General features: G+C 36.8%; 2 protein-coding genes and 1 long non-coding RNA gene across 5 annotated transcripts in view; 1 reads left to right on the forward strand and 2 right to left on the reverse strand.

The window, feature by feature from the left end:
* LOC125454368 (uncharacterized) overlaps positions 1–19,136 on the forward strand; it is a 33,508-nt gene that overhangs the window by 2,255 nt on the left and 12,117 nt on the right. Inside the window, exons 3-4 of one of the 2 annotated variants that reach the window (XR_007247972.2) lie at positions 358–621; positions 2,050–4,425. This is a non-coding gene — a long non-coding RNA (uncharacterized LOC125454368). Of the gene's footprint in view, positions 1–357; positions 622–2,049; positions 4,426–19,136 lie in introns of those variants that run through there. The other variant, XR_007247973.2, reaches the window with a different exon arrangement.
* On the reverse strand, positions 277–6,011 carry LOC125454362 (homeobox protein Hox-D10-like). The gene is given in 3 exon segments (XM_048535047.2): positions 277–3,390; positions 4,599–5,339; positions 5,342–6,011. Coding segments are annotated over 3 exon segments (1,110 nt in total). The 5' UTR covers positions 5,439–6,011; the 3' UTR covers positions 277–3,118.
* Positions 13,200–16,531, reverse strand: hoxd11a (homeobox D11a). Of its 2 annotated transcripts, XM_048535049.2 has the most exons (3): positions 16,259–16,531; positions 14,575–15,515; positions 13,200–14,049 (listed from the first exon to the last, which is right to left on the reverse strand). In XM_048535049.2, the coding sequence occupies exons 2-3, from the start codon at positions 15,230–15,232 to the stop codon at positions 13,817–13,819; spliced, it is 891 nt and encodes a 296-aa protein (XP_048391006.1). In that variant the 5' UTR covers positions 15,233–15,515; positions 16,259–16,531; the 3' UTR covers positions 13,200–13,816. The 2 variants fall into 2 exon arrangements, with proteins under 2 accessions (XP_048391006.1, XP_059503183.1); XM_059647200.1 differs by lacking the exon at positions 16,259–16,531 and having other exon boundaries at positions 14,575–15,531.

The raw sequence follows: 19,136 nt of genomic DNA on the forward strand, positions 1-19,136 counted from the left end.
CCATACTGATTTTTTTTCGCAAGTTGTCAGTTTTCGTGAAGTTGAAGCGATAGGAGGACGTTGATGGTAATTGTTCTATTTCATTAACAAATATAGCGGTTAGTTTCTTTCATGCTGGAAATTACGAATAACGCAAGAAATCTAGGCTGCAGTTAGGTACGTGACTGTCAGGTCTACACAACAGCATGGTTTAAATTTTTACAGTTAAGATTATTTCAGTAAAGCGAAAACAAACTCAAATTTCTACATCTTTATTGTTTATAAAGTTGACGGTTGTGGAAGCAATGTCGTCAGAAAGCATCTCTTTTTGTTGATTGCCATTTTACAGTAAGTCACGTAAAACTTTGTCTTTTACAGAGTTAACGTGGTTAAGATTGATTATCAACTATCTCTCCACCTTCACAAATTAACTCGCATTGAAAGAACGCATTACAACTTAAATACCCGCTGAACAGTGCGCCAGTGGTAAAGGATTACTTTTCTTGTAAGTTTCCTGTCATGTGATACAGAAGACAAAACCAAAATGCCCTGTTTAAATAATAGGTGCATTTGCCCGGATCGGGATGCTACTAAACTCCAAATGGGAATTACTTTTCTATTTATAACTGTTATCAATGAAAAGTAAGTACTTTAATCATTTATAGCTTCATAGCATTCGTGTTAATTCACTTTGTAAGCAAAAAAACAGTTGTTAAAAACGAATTGTGTAAATTGTTCTCTGCTGTAAACTAATCAGAGAGACAAAAATAGTATTTGTTGGACTGAAGTTAAAAACAATTATTATGCTAAACGATTCCTGCAATATTTCGGTTCTTGATTGTGTAAGAGCTACGCTTTATTTCAAACTTGGACTTGATTGAGCTATTAGATGTGCTTAATTTGGTTTCATTCATACATCTGTTTTTACAATGCCCTTGTACAAAATGTAATTTTAAAAGCTTCACGATTTTCCTAAGGCAGGCACACAGAATGTGTGTTTACTTAAACGACTTTATAATCTTTATGACACGAATGTTTATGATATTATCGAAGGATTTTTACACTGTTGAGATAACAGTAAGTACGGCGTACTTGTTGCTATAACATTCGTCTTTTTGTCTTCTTCTTAAAAGCTAGCTCCGTACAATTATTAACAAAGAGTAGGAACTCGGTTGGCTTTGAAAGTAGTGTATCCGTATATTCAGATTTAACTTGACTCCTGACGCTCTTCATTAATTAGTTTAAGCCTTCTCCATTACAAAACAATAATGTACCGAATTGAACCATTGACTGGCCGCCTCATTCAGCTCACTCTCCGCTCCTAACGCTTTGATTTGTTTCTTGCCTATGCAAATTAGATTAAGGGATGGCTTTTAAGAAATCTCATGGAACTATGCGAAACTCGTTACACTGTGCGCTAAAAGATACCGAAGATCTAACCATGTTACTGAAGTTATTTTGTTTTATTGCCGCGGGTGGCAGTCACAAGATAAGCTGCGCATCCTAAAAGAGCAGAGCATTGAATTCATGATGTTTGATCCCCACTGCAACCAAATATTCTTAGCATTTTGTACCGGATAAAATAACATTCGAGCCTGAAAATGATCGTTTGTATTGAGCACGTGGGAATCACTAATGCAAGGTGTCTATTTATTAACAACAAGGTCGCAGTCATAAAAAAAGTAGTTTGGATCTGCTGGTTAAAGTAAAACTCAAATAAACAATGAAGCAGAACTGTGAAAGTTTTGTTTTCGTTAATAAAGCAGGTTACTATTTCCCCTAAATAGTTCCTCAGAAAATCTTAACATTGAATGTTATTGATCAAAATTACTAAGTTAAACCTCACTTGCTTATGCCGCATCAGTAGATTTAGCTACAAACGGAAAAACGAAATGTATGGCGTATTATTGACAAACAAATCAATGCCAAAATAAAAAGCATGAATAAATATGTAACAAAAACAGAAATGCTGGAAAACCTAGAAATACTCAGCAGGTCAGACAGCATCCGCGGAGGGAAATCGAGCTAAAGTTTCAGTCGATTTCCAACGTTTTCTGTCTTTTTTTTCAGATTCGCGACATTCCCAGTGTCCTGCCGTTCGTTAAATAAATGCCTGTCCATATTGGTGCCAGTTCCTAATTAATCTTATACGGCACGATAAGCCATGTTTGATAAATTGATGTCTACATGTACAAGTTTTGCGGCTTGTCTCAAACTAGACGCACTGCAGATTTTGTGTTTAATTTAGGATCTAGCAATTCAGTGTGAGTCTCCCACCTGTTACGAAAACGTAATGTTCTAAAGTATTGTGTAGGGAAATACTATTTAATTAATATCTGCATTAACATCTGTGTTAACATCTGCGTAGCTGCATTTATCAAACCTTTATTTGTTATGAGAAACACTATGATTGACGTTGTTAAATTATTTTGTTGAAATATCCACGAATAGTTTAACAATTTCACCTGTGGCCATTGGCAAAGCTTCCCAAGTTGTGAAATGGATTGAAGAAAATGAAATCTAATTTAGGATTTATTGTTTATAATTATATATATATGTATATATATAATATATATACGTGCAACAGACACATGCATATAAATAGACATGAACATTTGCATCACAACTCCATCACAAACTCCAAAAGGATCTAAGAATTTCTTCTAGAGACCTGATGAGTTTAACACGGTATTTTGCGCGACTACTGTTCAAGAGCAACTTCAGAATAAACAATTCAAATTGTCTGTTTCTGTTACGATTTTTCACGATATTGTCACGTCTGATTTGTAATCACTAAATAAATTTCATTTTTCTGTATATCCTAATTTTGTAAAATGTAATGTTCTGACGTACGGCGCACTTTCCCGAAATTACACGAATAATTGTAACATGACAAATAATTTAAAATCTACTTACTAAACAAAGTAAGTAGTTTGTCCCACGTTAGAGAGAGCAATTTCTCAGAAAATATTCTTGTTAAGATAAACGTGCTATTGTACTTTCAAACAACCATAACACTAAAATGGAGAAATCAGCATAGTTGACAATATCCCAGAGTGGAGAAAGAGAAGGATTGCAGTCTCCAGTTAATCATTACAATATTAAATGTTTGGGATCTCAGTGTAATAGTACTTCACACTCAAGAGAAGGTTAGATTAGTGGTCAGTTCTCGAATTCGGGTCTCCCGGTTCATTTTCTTCAGCTTCATTCTGCGATTTTGAAACCAGATCTTGACTTGTCTGTCGGTCAGATTCACGCTCTTACTTATCTCTAGACGGCGCTCACGAGTCAGATACATATTAAATAAAAACTCTTTCTCTAATTCCAGTGTTTGATATTTTGTATAAGGACATCTCTTCTTCCTTGCACTCTTTGCTGTTAGCCAGTTGCTTATTGGAGTTTTGGTCTCTTCTAGCAGAAGGAATAAATAAGAAATAATATTTCAGCGAACGTGTCTCCAACACATTAATTTAAACAAATCCCAGCCAGGGCGATTGAACAGAATGCTGATACCTTAAGTTATACACAGTGCAGCAAACCTCTACACGTTCTTCACGTGTTGTCAAATAGTAAAAACAAATATATATATATAAATAATATAATTTGGTTCAATTTAAAGATCAAATTTCTTACTAATTCAAGGAAATTTTTAAAACTGTTTTGGATATTGACAAACAGTATTATATCTCTGGTTTTGTGGCAGGCTTCTTTATCAATTGTTAACTAAATGCCAGAACATTAAAGATGTACGGACAACAGACAATTCATCAGATATGGATATATGATTAGTAGGCAATATCATTACTAGTGAATGAAACGTAAAGCTGTAGGTTATTTGCACCGCTAGGATTTTTGCCAATAAGTCATTTTCAACTTCATAGCGCAAATTTAATGATTGCAAAACCTTAACAGTACAAACCTACGCGGCCATGACAATTATTCCTAAGGTAAATCTTAGGCTATTAAACATACTATCGTTTCCACTTATCGAGCATATTAATTGGAATTTATGATTGTATGTGCTAGCAATATTTCAGGTTCCTAGTATGGAACTTCTATTACTGCTCATTGTAACATGTTACATATTAAAAATTAACTATGGCAGGGAAAACGACCATTTAACTGCGACTAGCACTTACCATCGAATATTCCTAAGTCAGCAAATGGTGCAAGTAGCTTACTTTTCACAATAGAATGAGTAACACTGAGTTTGCGCCGTGCCTCTAAATATAGAAATAGGTGTTCTTAATATTTGTAGTTTACGGTAGTAGAAGTTTTGGGTTGTATCTTAGAAGTGGATTAGAAGACACATGGCAACTCTAAAATGAAATTATCAATGTTAGGCTGACATCTGTAAATGATTTGTTGGTCTTTACTACGTCATTAACAATGTAATGATATTACGGAGTACTTTTTTCAACAAGTAATAAAATAAAATTATCCTTTTCTGCGACATTTAGCAGACTTTGTTTCTCGTTTGCAAATATTGATGATCAGAAATACACATAAAACAGTCAAATATACTGTCCTGATATAGTTATGTATTGCAGTAACAATGTAAGTTTTTCTATCGGATGTACGATGTTGCCACGTTCAGATTCAATATTTTAAAGGCTCACCTTTAGCCTCGTTATCCGATAGTTCCGAGCTAGATTCGGCTTCCTCAGCGGGTGCACTGGCCTCCACTGAACTCGGCTTTCGTTCAGGAGTTTCCACATAAATTCCCTTAATGGATTCCTGTGCGTTTGGCTTCTCGTTTATTTTCCCTTCCATTAGTGTCTGGTTGGATACCTGGAGTTTACTGATAAGCCCTAGGTTTGACTGCGGCATCACATTTGAACGGATCTCCACAGCTTGATTATAATCTAGGCTTTTCTCCAATGGATAAGCCTGACAGAGTCTGAAATATCCCGGGATAGGGATCTCAGGATTTTCAATCGAACAGTTTTCGGGCACCAATCTGGGATAGGTAGGGATTGCGGTCGGGTTGAGTTTTGCGCGTTTATCTGAATTATACATGCAGCAAGTGCTTTCCTCCTTTATGCTAGCAGGGAAGGAGCACGTGGGCATCTGTGGACTAACAGGTTGTTCAATTCGGCATGGCCTGGAAGGGTCAGGCCAGCCATCTACCTGAGATATATACGGATGAACGCTGATGCTCATATTTTGATGGCTAACCTCTCCTCGTTTAGTCATGGTCGGGAGCAGTCCACAGGTCTGCATTCCGTAAGTTCCCATATCCGTGCTCGATGGCATGTACATAGAAGTACTTGAATAGAAACCGTCACCCCGACAAGCACTGAGCAGGGAATCTACTAAAAACGAGTTCGTAGCGGGAGAGCTGTTGGGGCAGGACATTTTGGAGAGTAATTTGAAGGAGGCAGATGATGTCCTTTGTAAGCTGACATCTCTAACAAAACATTCCCCGTGTAATTGTGGATGCCTCTGTAGAACCACATGACTACTGGGCCAATGGAATTTGAAAATGGCCATGAAGCACTACCCTCCCCCGTACATCACATGATCCACAATCGTTTGTATTTGAGCTTAACTGTGGACAACAGCGACACCTACAACAGCATTTCAAAAGCGGCGCCCACTGCAGCTCATTTAATTCCCACACCGACCAGCACTCAAACGCCTCATCAAAGCCATTCCTCATTCAATGTTATCCAAAATAGCAGTGATGATCACTCCGCTAAAATCCAATCAATTTGTTATTGATGAACAAAACAAAATTGAAGAAGAAAAATATCGCTGTAATTTCTGGCCTTTGGAAATTAAAATATAGTTTTTAGTTGAAAATATCAACGAAATGAAAAGTGTACAGAGCAGGTTTATGATCTGATTGCCTTTATAGTTTCAGCGACGCTGGCGCTGCAATTGCATGCACAGCACATAATACGGCTATTAGATGTTTAACCTGTCAGACAGTCCACCTTGCTCTGACGTGAACCAAACATTTGGTTAAATCAATGTAAGATTTTTTTGCATTTTTATCTGCATTCACTGGCTCAACGCTTTCCCTTGTACAGTACTTAACAGTAAACATAAGAAGTAGTTCAATGTATAATAAGGCTAATGTTAGTTTGGAAAATTGACCATGGCTATAATATTCTACATCTGAATTTCCAAAAAAAACCCTTCCGCCCTCTGTACTTTCAATTAATATAGTTAGCATGCAGGTTTTCAGATGGTGACACCAAACACTTCTACAAAATAACACAATGTGACGCTGGATGAACACAGCGGGTCAAGCAGCATCTGAGGAGCAGGAAAGCTTGACGTTTCGGGTCGGGACCCTTCTTCAGTAATGCAACTGCATTTGAATATTTGCACAGACACCTTCCAACACCGTGGCTGAGCAAAAGGCGATTTCCGATTCTTGCCATTAATTTGGAGGAGTTAATTTAGTCAGTGTTTTGGCGTTTAGATTCAACTAGCTTATCCTAAAACAAAACTTAACTTTCAAATTCTCTCACTTTTTTTGGAGCTGTTGATAACTGGACTGGACATGTTCCCACAATCGGCGATCAAAACATCGCCAAAAACAACTGAAAGGCACGCACCATATTTGCTCCGCGGCGCCAGCAGTGATACTGCTTGTTGTTTTCCGGATTCGCTCCTTTGATGGAGTTGCAGAGCTGGGTCAATGCAGCTTGCAGCTATTTTTTCCGAACTTTCCAATCGGAAAAAATTTGCCGTTTAACAGCACATGCCTACTTCCGGTCACTGGGAGAATCATTTGGAGTTCAAGAAAAACGGAAACCAAAATGGACATCAGCTATTGAGCAGCTATGTGAATTCCACACAAGGCCGATGAGATTTTCTTCTCAACAAGACGAACAGGAAAGGGGACAGTGTCAGGGTCAAGGCTGTCACGGTTCCTCTCTTTATTTCTTTTGCGATATAAATGTAACGTTTGAGAATGTTATTGGTTTTGCGAGCGTTAGACTAAATCAAACTTCAAAAATTCTACCGATATTCAAAATGAACAAAATCTTAGAAGTCGTATGAATACGTGAGGGACTTGTAAGTCACATTGAAGAGTACATATACCATTTCCGTACATCATTTGCGGCTGTTCATTTATCCAACATTAGTTTCGATTTGATCGATTTTGCAGTCCAAATCCGTTAACATTCTGGCGCCTGTGCATGTAAATTTTAGATTCGGTTGAAGCGAACACCGATTATAAGTCATAACTTCATATACCATGCCGAGATGTTTTGTCGCACATGCAAAACATTGAGACCACAAATAGTTCTAGGCATACATAATTATCTGGAGCATATTCATCCCAAATAGATCACAATCCGGTTACTAACACCTAAACTTGTGTGAGCAAAAGTTAACCAAGTTGGCGTTGAATGTTCTTCAACTGTATGTTTTCCATGTGAAATCACTCAGCAGAACCGTAAGAATGACCTGAGATATTAGTGATAAGATAGCATAGGCAATGTATCCATTTGGGACGATGATACATCAATGAGAATGTTTATATTAGTTTATTCAACGTTTGAATTAAAAATGGGGGATGGTATTGTTTGAAGTAAATCTAACCCTTCAGGCAAGGCCAGGAGTAGTAGGGTGAAGGAAAACCATTTGTTGTTTTGGGCCTTTTGGAATCATTTTGTAATGTAAGTGAACATATGTAAACTGAAAATAAAACAACCAGACTGGTACACTTCTTGCATTATTTAGATCCTCATTAAATACCATTAACAGAAAACCATAACGCCTGGTCAGTGCAAACGTGAATACAGTTTACCTCCTAGTAAAATAACAATTGTCTGCTATTGTTTTATTATTTATAACGGGTACTAGTCATTAGAGATGTGTAGCTTGACTATATCTGGAGTAATATGATGCTTCAACAACTGCTGTGAGCAATAGGATAAGCTCGATGATTTGTTGAAAAAAATACAAAGAATTTTTGAAAGAGAGCCAACAGTGTGCATTTATTACAAAACACCACCTCATAATATAAGTAAGACTCAAATTCATGGCGAACTAAGTCAAACCAATTGTGGTTTTGTAAGCGATGAAAAGCAAAATGTCTAGGGGTAGTGAATTTGGAAGTAAGAAAGACAAGACCCGATGCAGACAACACATACTTCTTGCAGCCTTGAAAGAGAGAATTCTCGGAGCCTTGAGGCCTACACAGTACAGAACTGGTATTTATATCCAAATTATTATCTCAAAACAATATAACATCCAAGAGATAGCGTTGTTTTTGAATGGGCAGCGTACAGCTCAAAGTATTTTCACTAGTAAATCTCTTTTTCATTTATTACATAGTCTTCAGTTCAGTATTAGTGACTTGTGCAGACCATTTATTCGTACTTTACAATTGCCGTCAGATTAAATTGGCTATGTTGAAGGCCACATTAGTTAGTAATATTACTTTGGGAGTCTTTGCCGCAATACATTTGTATTTTTTAGTCGATTTATCAAATATGTGGAAAAATTGCTAAATTTGGAAAGCCACTTTAATATTTTCGTCTACATTTACACTTATTTATTCACGACAGTCCGTTGCTGGTTGCATCAATATGCTTATATAAAGCAAAAGCAATTATTGCTGATTATCATGAAACAAGCCTTACTGTTAGTCTACGGCAATTGCCTGGATTGCGTGTTGAGTAAACAAAATAATTTAATTGTATCAAGCGGTCCTCTATGATATAGTATAATTGTTCATTTCAATGTGCTCAAATAAAACCTGTATCATAAGGCCCCTAGAATGACAAAAAAACTCATAAAATATTACGACTGCAGACACACAGGAATTAACGGCTATGAAATCTTTGAACTATAAAGTTTCCTGGTATGCAGGGGAAAGGATTACAATATCAAATACAGTTATCATGAGAGTACACTCAACTCATGTGGAGCCGGGTTTTAATAAAGGAAAGGTTATATTGATAGGAACTAAAAAGTAAATTGACTGATTAGTCTCAGAACGATACTTCAATGTTTAATAACGTAGTTATAAGCTGTTTATGGGAGAAATGTTACACACAATTCTCCCTAAATTGGGTCTAATGATGGAGCTTAATTAAAACCTCGTAATGCATTAAAGCACCAGTGTGGAATGTGATTTGCTGGAAGGATTGTATACAGGGCAAGCTTTTGAATGTTAGTTTTAACCAGGAACATGAAGGCTGCATTATTTGCACCGATTGCAACATTACACAAAGCAATGGTTCCCTTCTCTACAGACACATGTCAACAACAACTTTATTGTCAAAATAATGGAAAGAGCAATCAAGTTCGAAAACAATTGTTGTGCAATTTTAAAATCTTTGTAATGAAAGTGTTTCGATGGAATGATTTGTTTCTATGTTTGCCTTGTAGTGTTAACTAAGCTGCTGGCCCTGTGCTTTGATGGAGGCTCACATTTCTCCTTTCAGACTTCTCTCTAGCGTAAGCTGGTATGGTATTCTCACCATGAAACCGCCAGCCAGTTGTACCTTCACTTTCACCTTGAATCTTTTGACCGTTTTGCCACACTCAGAACTCAAATTGAAAGGTTATTAACTTGAAGCGTCTGTTACTAGTTTCAGCCTGAACTTTTGATAATAGTTTATCAGATAAATATAATAAAGATTGAAAGAAACTATACCCTTTGGCCGAAATACTACATAAGCATCCAGTTAAAATCCGCGCAGAAGCTTCCGTCGACCTACATTGGTTTGTCACCACAATTGTGTTAAGAAAATTTTGCATGTTACTATAATGTTACCTGTAGATACTTCGGAAATATTTTGGGTTGCTGGGCGCTTTTCGTTAAATTGTGAGTGAAAGCTAAATTGCATTGAATACGATTGCCGCGTAAATTACGTCCGACTACAAATTGCGAGCTACTAACAACTGAGTGCCACATATTAAAATCAATTCACTCCTTGTCACATTAAATAAGCTATTGCGTATGTGCTATCAGTAACGACCATGTGGATCAAGAAACATTTGAACGTCTAGGAATATTAGTATGCTTATGCTTTAAATCCAATGCGTTTGTGTATTCAGTCAACAGTTTATCTGAATAATATTAACATAATGACACCATCTTGTTAAATAACTGGACAGGAAAATATTTTCCTCTCAAAGCACCTTTTAGTCATTAAAAGTACGTTAATTATATAAGTGCAAAACAAAGTTTCCTCATACAATTTGGATAAAATACACGGAACTAACGAGAATATAGTGGCCAATCGATAACAGGCCTGCCTTTCCACAATCAGGTAATTACCTTCTTCTGAAACCTCCTTTTGGGAAAATAGGAAATTTAAAGCAAAATGACCTATTGAATACGCAAGCATAAATGGCGTTGAAATGGGAATTAGTGACTATCGTGAGTACTGCGATCAATCACTTCTTACTATTTTGAAAGACGTTGTGTACATGCGTTCAGTCTGTTTTACAAGACTTTGCGGATTATTTCCTGTCGTACAGTAGAATATTGCGAAACGCTAAAGCGGTTTATCATGAAAGAGGAATGAATATTCTGTTGATTCGGGATTGTGAATGTGAAACAAACGGAGAGTAGATTGGGAAATTATGCTGAGCTTTTGATTCCACTTAAATGGCTTAGAGAAAATCGCCGCCAGATTTTCTTGTTATCAACGTTGAAAAATGCTGTCAATATTGATGTTGTCCTTGCACTAAACACTCCTTAAACGCTCGATTTTTCAGTTCTACAAAAGAAGGTAGCAATTTAACAGATAGCAAACATGTTAACAGCGTTCCTTTGATATTTTGAGAATAACGAATTCAATGGTTAAACATAAGTCTTCACCGAGGTGAAATGTATTGCCTGAAATGTTACTTCAATATCCAACATTATTCATTTCAAAACCGTACTAAAGCTATCTGGATTATACAGACGTTACAAGGAGGAATGCAGTACTGAGAAGGAGCTGATTCAAATGGTGTGCTGCCATTTAAACCGAACACATCATCAGGAAGTAAACGTAAGCATTTAGTATTTTGCGAAATATTGGCTGTTTGATTTTTTTTACATGGCTTCGCCTAATTTCCCAATCAAATGGTATTGTATCCTCTCCGTTTTTTTTCTGCATTCACAATAATAGTTTCTTTTAGAGAGAATAATACATCAGCTCGGATTTGTTCCTTATGTTGCATGTTCCTGTTTTTCTTCGGCGCCATTACTTTGTAACTTTGTGCTTTCTAATCTCAACAAAATCCCATCAACAACCTTCAGCGAATACACCGAGTGAAAACTAATAAATCTTTCTATATAATGTTATTGGCAAATTAGTTTTATTTTTTTCCGGACTCATTACGGTGAAAAAAGTTAGGCCTTAATCTTTGAAGCCAACAGTAAAATAATTAAACTTACGACTGCAGTGAATTGACTTACATTTAATGCCATACTTCGACACGATGTTCCAGATATACGACAAAAGCAAGGAGAACTTAATTACTTGGAATACTGACATTATTTGAGATAATTTCCTATTCATCCCGAAAGCTGTTTTCAAGGTATTGGTGGCCTGGTTTGAACCGTCGAGTTACAGCGCGCCGCCATGTGGCTATTTGCAGAAATAACCACGCTGGCAACCATTGTAAACTACTAGCTTTGCTGTTTTGACATCATTTTTTAAAGAGCCTAATTAAATTATATATGTTATGGCAATTAAGTGATATTCAGACTGTAAAATCATGGTTAGATATGTATAGTGCCTTATATTGACGCAGAGAAAGTTGAAAGACCGTGCTTGCTTCGGAAATTCTATTGAAACGTAAATTATATTTCCTCATATTTCCATGGAAGCCGAAACATTCGTGACCGATTGGTATTGTGTATGGACATACGATGAAGATTTTTGACCAGTTCAGCTTGCATGAGAATAGCTTATACGGAAAGATGCTGCTCCCAACAGCCAAGCATGGGAGAACAAAGGAACCTTCGTATTTAATAACGTTGCACTAAAGACCAAAGTGTATATTATTGAATGTAACTTTTCGCAAACTCAACTACTCATCTACATAGGGAAGGCTGATTTTTCATATTGGTCCTTCTATAGGCTTCAGCATGCGCACTTTAGTAACACATTGTAGTAATGTTGAAGTAACATGTTGAAGCTTTTGTCTCTAGGAGGGAAGCTGTAAGAACAACCCAACAGCCACCAGGCGCCTCTGTCTTCCAAAAGGTTAAAGGTGACGACCTTGACATTATAGAAGTTCAAAGGCAACATTGTACGAATTCTCTGTTCGAAACATACTTTAGCATACTCATGAGCAGATGTTACTTTTTTCAGTTTCATTTGAATCCGCATTAAGTCCAAGCAATGTGTTTGACGCAACTTATCTGAGATCCGGTTTCTTGGAAAAAACTTTCTTTCAAATGGTGGACGTTATAAATGTAATTGTTTTTTATGTTTTCCTTCGTTTTAAAATTTATTTTCATTGATTTCTTTCTGTTCTTTTGTTTGCGATATAGTGCAGGACCTTTCCTTAGTGAGTAGAAGGTGTAATAAGTCGCCATTAAGCTGGTAAGAGCGGTCAACTTTACGATGTTGTCTAGACAGTTCAAGGTTTTGTAAACAGCAATGCTATGTCATGCGACACGAAAACGTGGCAATTCGTTTTCGAAATAAAATGGAAACGTTTTGAGAAGTCTCGCGCACTTCTTTGTCACTGAGACATTGAAATTAGTTTGAAGTTATCATATGCTGTTTATAAATTTAAATGAACCTCAAATTCAGATTTCAGATTCTTTTAAAAAATGCGCTGCAATTGACTTTTTGTACACGAAAATGAAACTTGCTATTCCATCCCAGACTAAAACACCCCTAATCTAACAACGGATACAAAAATTGTAATTAATTATCATAATCACAGGAAAAACACTAAGTAAAAGTTCTGCTTTCTGTTTTAAGCATAAACATTCGCCGAAAACCGCAATGTTTAAGCTGGGCATTAAGTTGCAAAATAAATACCCAAAAATGTTGGAAAGGCCCAGCATTTCAGGCACCATCTGATATATTTCAGATTTCTAACATTCGCATTACTTTGGCATTTGCGCATTAAATTGCAAAGTGTATACTGCATTTCAGAGATGAATAATATTTGCTTCTTGTGGGACAATTTGAGGTCCCCAGTTAAGATCGTTTAGTACAGTCTAGCCACTTATTCATTAAAAAAATTTATTGATAAGTTTTTTTTAAAATAAGGTTTTTATTGACGTGAGACAAAAAGACATTTTAACACATGCAGTTACCATGAAATGTCAAATAGTTTGCAACCTTAAAACAAAATTATTAGCATTACAACAGCGTTAGACATTTCTAGCTACAGTAATGTTTAATCATTTAATGAAATACAACGGAATAAGTAAAATAATAAATAGAAATATGTTTTGAATGGGGATAAACACAGCTTGAACAAGTATGGTTAGTCTGGCTGCACAATGACTATAACAGAAATAAAAAAAACTATTTTATCTGATTGACCTATCGCTTTGAACGAAAGTTTGCTCCATTTCAGCCCTTTACTACTCCTGTTTATTGTTCAAAATAAAGGCTTTTATTCGACCTGTTTATTCTGCAGAATCGAAATTCTTCCGTTGGAACTAAATAACAGAAATGCTGAGGTAAAAATGTTCTCTGATAAACATTACGGTCATGGTTCCTGCACAACCGTAGCACCTTAGATCCGATTTTACATCGATCGTAGCAAGGACAGTTTTCTCTCCGCATAACAACAAAACTATCCTGTCATCCTTACAGTCACTCCTTCTGTAAATAAATATTGACTAAGGCAAAGGCGATTTGCTGGAAGATCATCCACTGCGCAAAATGTATCACAGTCACAATAAAGGATTAGCAGTAAAAAAATGCAGCCGGTCTCTGCTGAGTTTCTTTTCTTTCATTCTTCGATTCTGAAACCAGATTTTGACTTGTCGATCGGTGAGATTTAACATTCTAGACAACTGCAAGCGTTTTTCTTTGTTTATGTAAACGTTGAAGAAAAACTCTCGTTCAAGTTCCCGGATTTGATATTTGGTGTAAGGGCATCTCTTCTTTCTGCATCGCAGGGGTCCTGATGGAAGTAGGTTTTAAAAATAACGTTACAAACGACCATGCCCAACAAATTTGCTCTTAAACTCTCTGTACTTAAATTCGACACCCATCTATCAATTACGTCCTGATTTCAGTATGTATTGTTTGATAAAGTTTTGTTTTGGAAACGAATACGTTTAATTACATTTTCTTTTCCTGAAATTTGAATTGAAAGCGGCAATAGCAGGAGACACATAATCACAATACTCCTTGTTGGCACGAAAGAAATAAACTAGCAATCAATAGAAACAAGAAAGAAATCCTTTCGTCAAATCGCAATGATATTACCGAAATCGTTCTATAATGGTAAAATGGACTATTAGTGATTTTTCATATTCACGAAGCCCACCTAAACCGATTTCCCGTCGTAAACAATCTTTACAACTTTAAAGCAGATCTTATAGGGTATATAAAAGCCTTCGTCTGCTTATAAAATTTCACATAAAATCTGTGAAACAAAATGTGTTGGCCTTGTATTCTAACCCTGCGTTCATTCTGAACCTACCAGATAGGCTGCTTTTCTCGGCTCCGATGTTGCTGGAGGACTCGACGGTGTTTTTTTCGGTTGTACTTTCTTTCTCCTGTGCCGAAGAAAATTTATCAGATGCTGTGATAGTCTTGCGCTTCGATCCAGACTTTTCGGTTAACTGTTCATAGCTCAAGCAGTCAGAAATGCCATAAGCTGTCTCAAAAAACTGATCAAAACCTTGAGGAAGTATTCCATTCCTTCCCACTGCCGTATAGAAATTACAAGATGGGTTTGAGCTTCCACGCTGGCTGTATACAGGATCGTTTTTAAACAGCATTCCCGTCCTGGTCGGTGGTTGGATATAGTCCCTATGCATTATTTCTTCTGCAGAACAGTAAGGGGCATAATTACTCCTATAATGCCACTTAGTGGAGTGTTCTAACCCGTAATCTCTGAACGACACCTCTCGGACAGGTTGAACCTGGGTTAAATTAGAGGAGTAAGGAAATGTCATTTGGCAAGAAGTGCTCTGCGGTAAAAACGTTGATACTGACGAGAAATCTGGGGCTGAAACATAGTACGTGCAGCTGGGCAAATACATACTCGAGGCGCAGCTACTACGGTCTTCAAACTCTGTCATATTTTGTTTTCTGAGTTGCGAGGACGAATGATCAGGATCGATGATGTTAAACATGCTCCATGTATTCTCCTCTAAAAACCGACGAACAGGGTCCGCGAAAGAAAAAAATTGGAAACGCGAGCTGACGTGCAATTCATCCTGATTGATTCCAAGGGTAAACGAGTCATGTGATCCAATGTCGAAATTACCATAGATCAGTTTTGGTCATTAAGATCCATCCTTTGCAAGTCGAAGGTATTACACTCGAAATTAACCTATCGGCTTTCGGGGTACGCTAGGTAGCTCCTTTAACTCCCAGTGCCAAGGATTTGTCCTGTGACTAAGGATGAAGCACGCACTGCAACAAAATAGTTCAATTTACACACAGACTGTCACAGATACCTTTCTATATTTGGAAACTTCAAAAAACAAACATCTGCGTTGTTCCATTAACTGTTGAAGTCACGCTCTATCAAATAGGGCGAATGCAAATTCTGATATTTTTAAAATGCAAAGATCAATAGTCTGTCACGAGTAAGTAAGAAGATTTCCAAGCTGGGTTTTGGCTGTGCACCGAATCATAAGACGCAGTTTTAACTCAACTGCGAATTCAGATTGATGTGATAATGCAATTTTTGACTTGTGTCTCTTAGTAAGAAATTAAGCGAAAAAAAGTTTCTTAAAGCTTTCACTTTTATTTTGAAGGGAATGTTTTTCTACATTTCCTTTTCATATGTAATATCGAATTTGGCAAATAATAAAACTTCTCCACTGCTGAGTTCATTTTTCAGATCTTTAGAATTGACGTATAGATGCTGTAGTTTATATTACACAAAATAGCCATCCAATGACCGTTTCATTTTAAAGTTTTGATTGATATGCATCGTAAATATGCGAATGGAATCAGATTTTGAAATTTGTTACCTTGAGAACTGCAATAACATATTGTATTAACTTCGGAATGTGGTTGCGCTGCAATATTAAGATTATTCCTTGCTGCAAATTGAGATTATTCCTAAAACATCAGATTTGATCGTTGTGTAAAATCTTCACTGTAATTCTAACAGATCATATTCGTGATTTACACAACTTAAAACCCACCGATGGAAGTTGAATCTGGAAGTTGCAGACGCTTTTTGTAGGCCGGGAATTAAAATTAGCGGTTTGTCGTGCTATTCTATATTCTTGCCCATTTGCACAGCCTAATATATGCAACCTACCAACCCACAAGTTGACTTGGATGAAAGTAGGCACCTCATTTGATAAGTACTTGAATCTGCAAATGAAGACTGTCCTCTGCCCTTTTAAGTGAAGACCAGTCAAGCGAAGGACGTCGTAGCGGATGCTTACGTGCAACTGTTAAATGCGAATTGATTTAAAGAGGGAAAAGTTGCACTGAGAGAGAAAAATAATTAGAGAAATCTCCACTCCTGTTCCAATTTACGTTTATTAACTCGTTAAATAATACTTGTCATTATCTATCATAACATTTATCGCTTACGAGCAAGTAAGATGGATGTTTCTAATCGTCATTTCCTTTGGTCAGCTCCAACTGCACGAGTTATATTGCCACTATTTACAAATTAGTTCGAAATTCTGTTGTAATCAAATGGAGCACTCTGAGGATAAACCCAAATAAAAATATGAAAGTGTAGATATCATTGATTCTAAACGGAAGAATAGCTTGGTAGCAAAACTTGTTTTTTTAAACAAATTTTGATTCAAATTAAAGTTTGGAGACCACAAATGTGTTGAATTTTGATTCGTTTATTTCACTTGCTTCAAACCTACAGCCGCATTAATGAATTGCGACATCCGGCGGTTGTCAATATGAAGTATATAAAATCATATTACTTCAATCACTGAGGTGGAACAACACATTGTTGTCTTTGTTTGTTGTGAAATAACAAAAACAATTAATCTTAAATTAAGTTCATTTAGTTATCATGTCGTCTCTGATTGCTAATACCGCAACATACAATAAAGCCACATTGATATGAGGGGCGCCTGCCGAATATCATTCCTAAACAACGGTTTGAAATGAGAAGCACCTTGTTTATATATTAACTCACGTTTAAAGAAATGTCTTCTTGAATGTATATTCCCTTTGTATAATTAATAATAATATCTTTGTACGTTGTGTTTATGGATTATAGAATTGGCTTAGGTATGCGCCCGTCATAACCTGACTTTCATTGCTCCATATAATGGCTGTAAAGCTGAAATGTGCCGGCAATGGTCTCCAGCTCATTTCCAAACTAGTACGAACTGGCCAATTAAATAACATTAGTCAATGTGGTAAAAGATCCGGTTCAATACTGTGGCAAAGGCTGTAAAAGAGAAAGGGAATTAAATGTGTCCTTTGTTCTCATCTCGTGTTCAGATGACCAGTTCGGCTTGTATTGAATACTAAATGAGGACAAATATCTAACAAGCTGCTTAACATCGACAACGAACTAGAGGAGAGTCTGGCATACCAAGCTAAGAGTTTTACAGTTTATAAATTAGGATCTCTTACATGGAACAAAAGGCGATGTTCGAGGAAAGTTTGGTAGGCGTATTTTTCTCTTACGCAATTCTTCAAGTCGACGAGTTGTTGTTTCACGTCGACGTTCCGGGCAAAATATTAGCGTCTTCTATGTGTTTTTATCTAACTGCACGCAACATTAAGTATTTCGAATGTGAAAAAACTCATTAGTCAAGCAAAGTCCATGATCAGTAGGTATGTTAGACTTGTGCAATCTAAAAAGAGACACTAACTTGACCTTAACTTTGTTATGGCGCCCCCAGTATCTGGAGAACATGTACAGACACCGTCTGGCAGATCGACCCATAAAAGTGAGATGAAAAAGAGATTCTGAACGATTTCAACGTAATGTCGGACAAATTTCCAAAGCTCTGTCTCAAACTGCTGCAGACCCGATGGCTTTGTTATAGCAATACATTTTAGTTTTGGAGCGATTAACTTTGCTCACAATTATCAAACAAATTTATGTAAATATCTGTCTGGAATGATGTACCACATTTATTTGCACTCGCCGTATAATTGGTAAGGGGATAAAAATCAGAAATTCAGCACCAGGCTCAGGTTTCATCACCCCAAAATGAAACGGCAGCCGTTGGAAGAGCAAAGTGATTCTGAACTTGGTCCGTTTCTTTTTCCATTTGAAAGGCAACTGACAACGCCGAAATGCTGGACTATCAGAATATTTTAAATTCACATTTACGCTAGAAATGTAACCGTGCTGATAACACTAAAATTTCAATATTGACGGATGCATGGTAGCATAGGTTTTGAAATAAACCTTACGTGTTGATAAACGTACGGAAAATGTGTAAGACCTTCTAAAGAATGGGCGGGCATTCTTGGCTTCAAACGAATCGGTGACTGTATTTGATTCCCATTACTGTTTTTAATGTGGAGCTCGCGGGTGTCCTTCTCGTGTTCGGTAGAAGCTCCTTTAGACTCACTCGCCCACACTGCTGACCTAAGCAGTGTTTTTATTAGATCACTGTGCCTCTAAAACAAGCTCCCCAAATTCAATGGGCTGGAAGTGCGTATTCACGTTAATTCCACCCAACTCTCTAAAACGTGTGCAATGTAAAGTTCAGCACGCAATCGTTTTTCATTGCGCTTTTAACAAAGATTCATGCAATCTCATCCGAACGTTTGCAAGCGATTGAAATGAACCTTTCATCTTAATATATAGTTTACATCTAATTGTAATGGAGGAACATTCACTTGACTGTATGTGGTTTGAAAGTTTTCACATTGCACCTGCCTTTCTGAAATGTAAAACGATTCGACAATCACAGTAATATTTCTTTCTGTTGTCATAATCCTAACAATGCAAAAACTATAGTTCAATTATCTGGGCTGCAAGTATTTACACTTATTTCATTGACTTGAAACAAACAAAAATCCCAGAGACAAGGGGTATGAACTGTTGCTTTAACACTGGCAAATAATTGAGAGGCA

The sequence above is a fragment of the Stegostoma tigrinum genome, chromosome 7, assembly GCF_030684315.1.
Source record: "Stegostoma tigrinum isolate sSteTig4 chromosome 7, sSteTig4.hap1, whole genome shotgun sequence".
Taxonomy (NCBI): domain Eukaryota; kingdom Metazoa; phylum Chordata; class Chondrichthyes; order Orectolobiformes; family Stegostomatidae; genus Stegostoma; species Stegostoma tigrinum.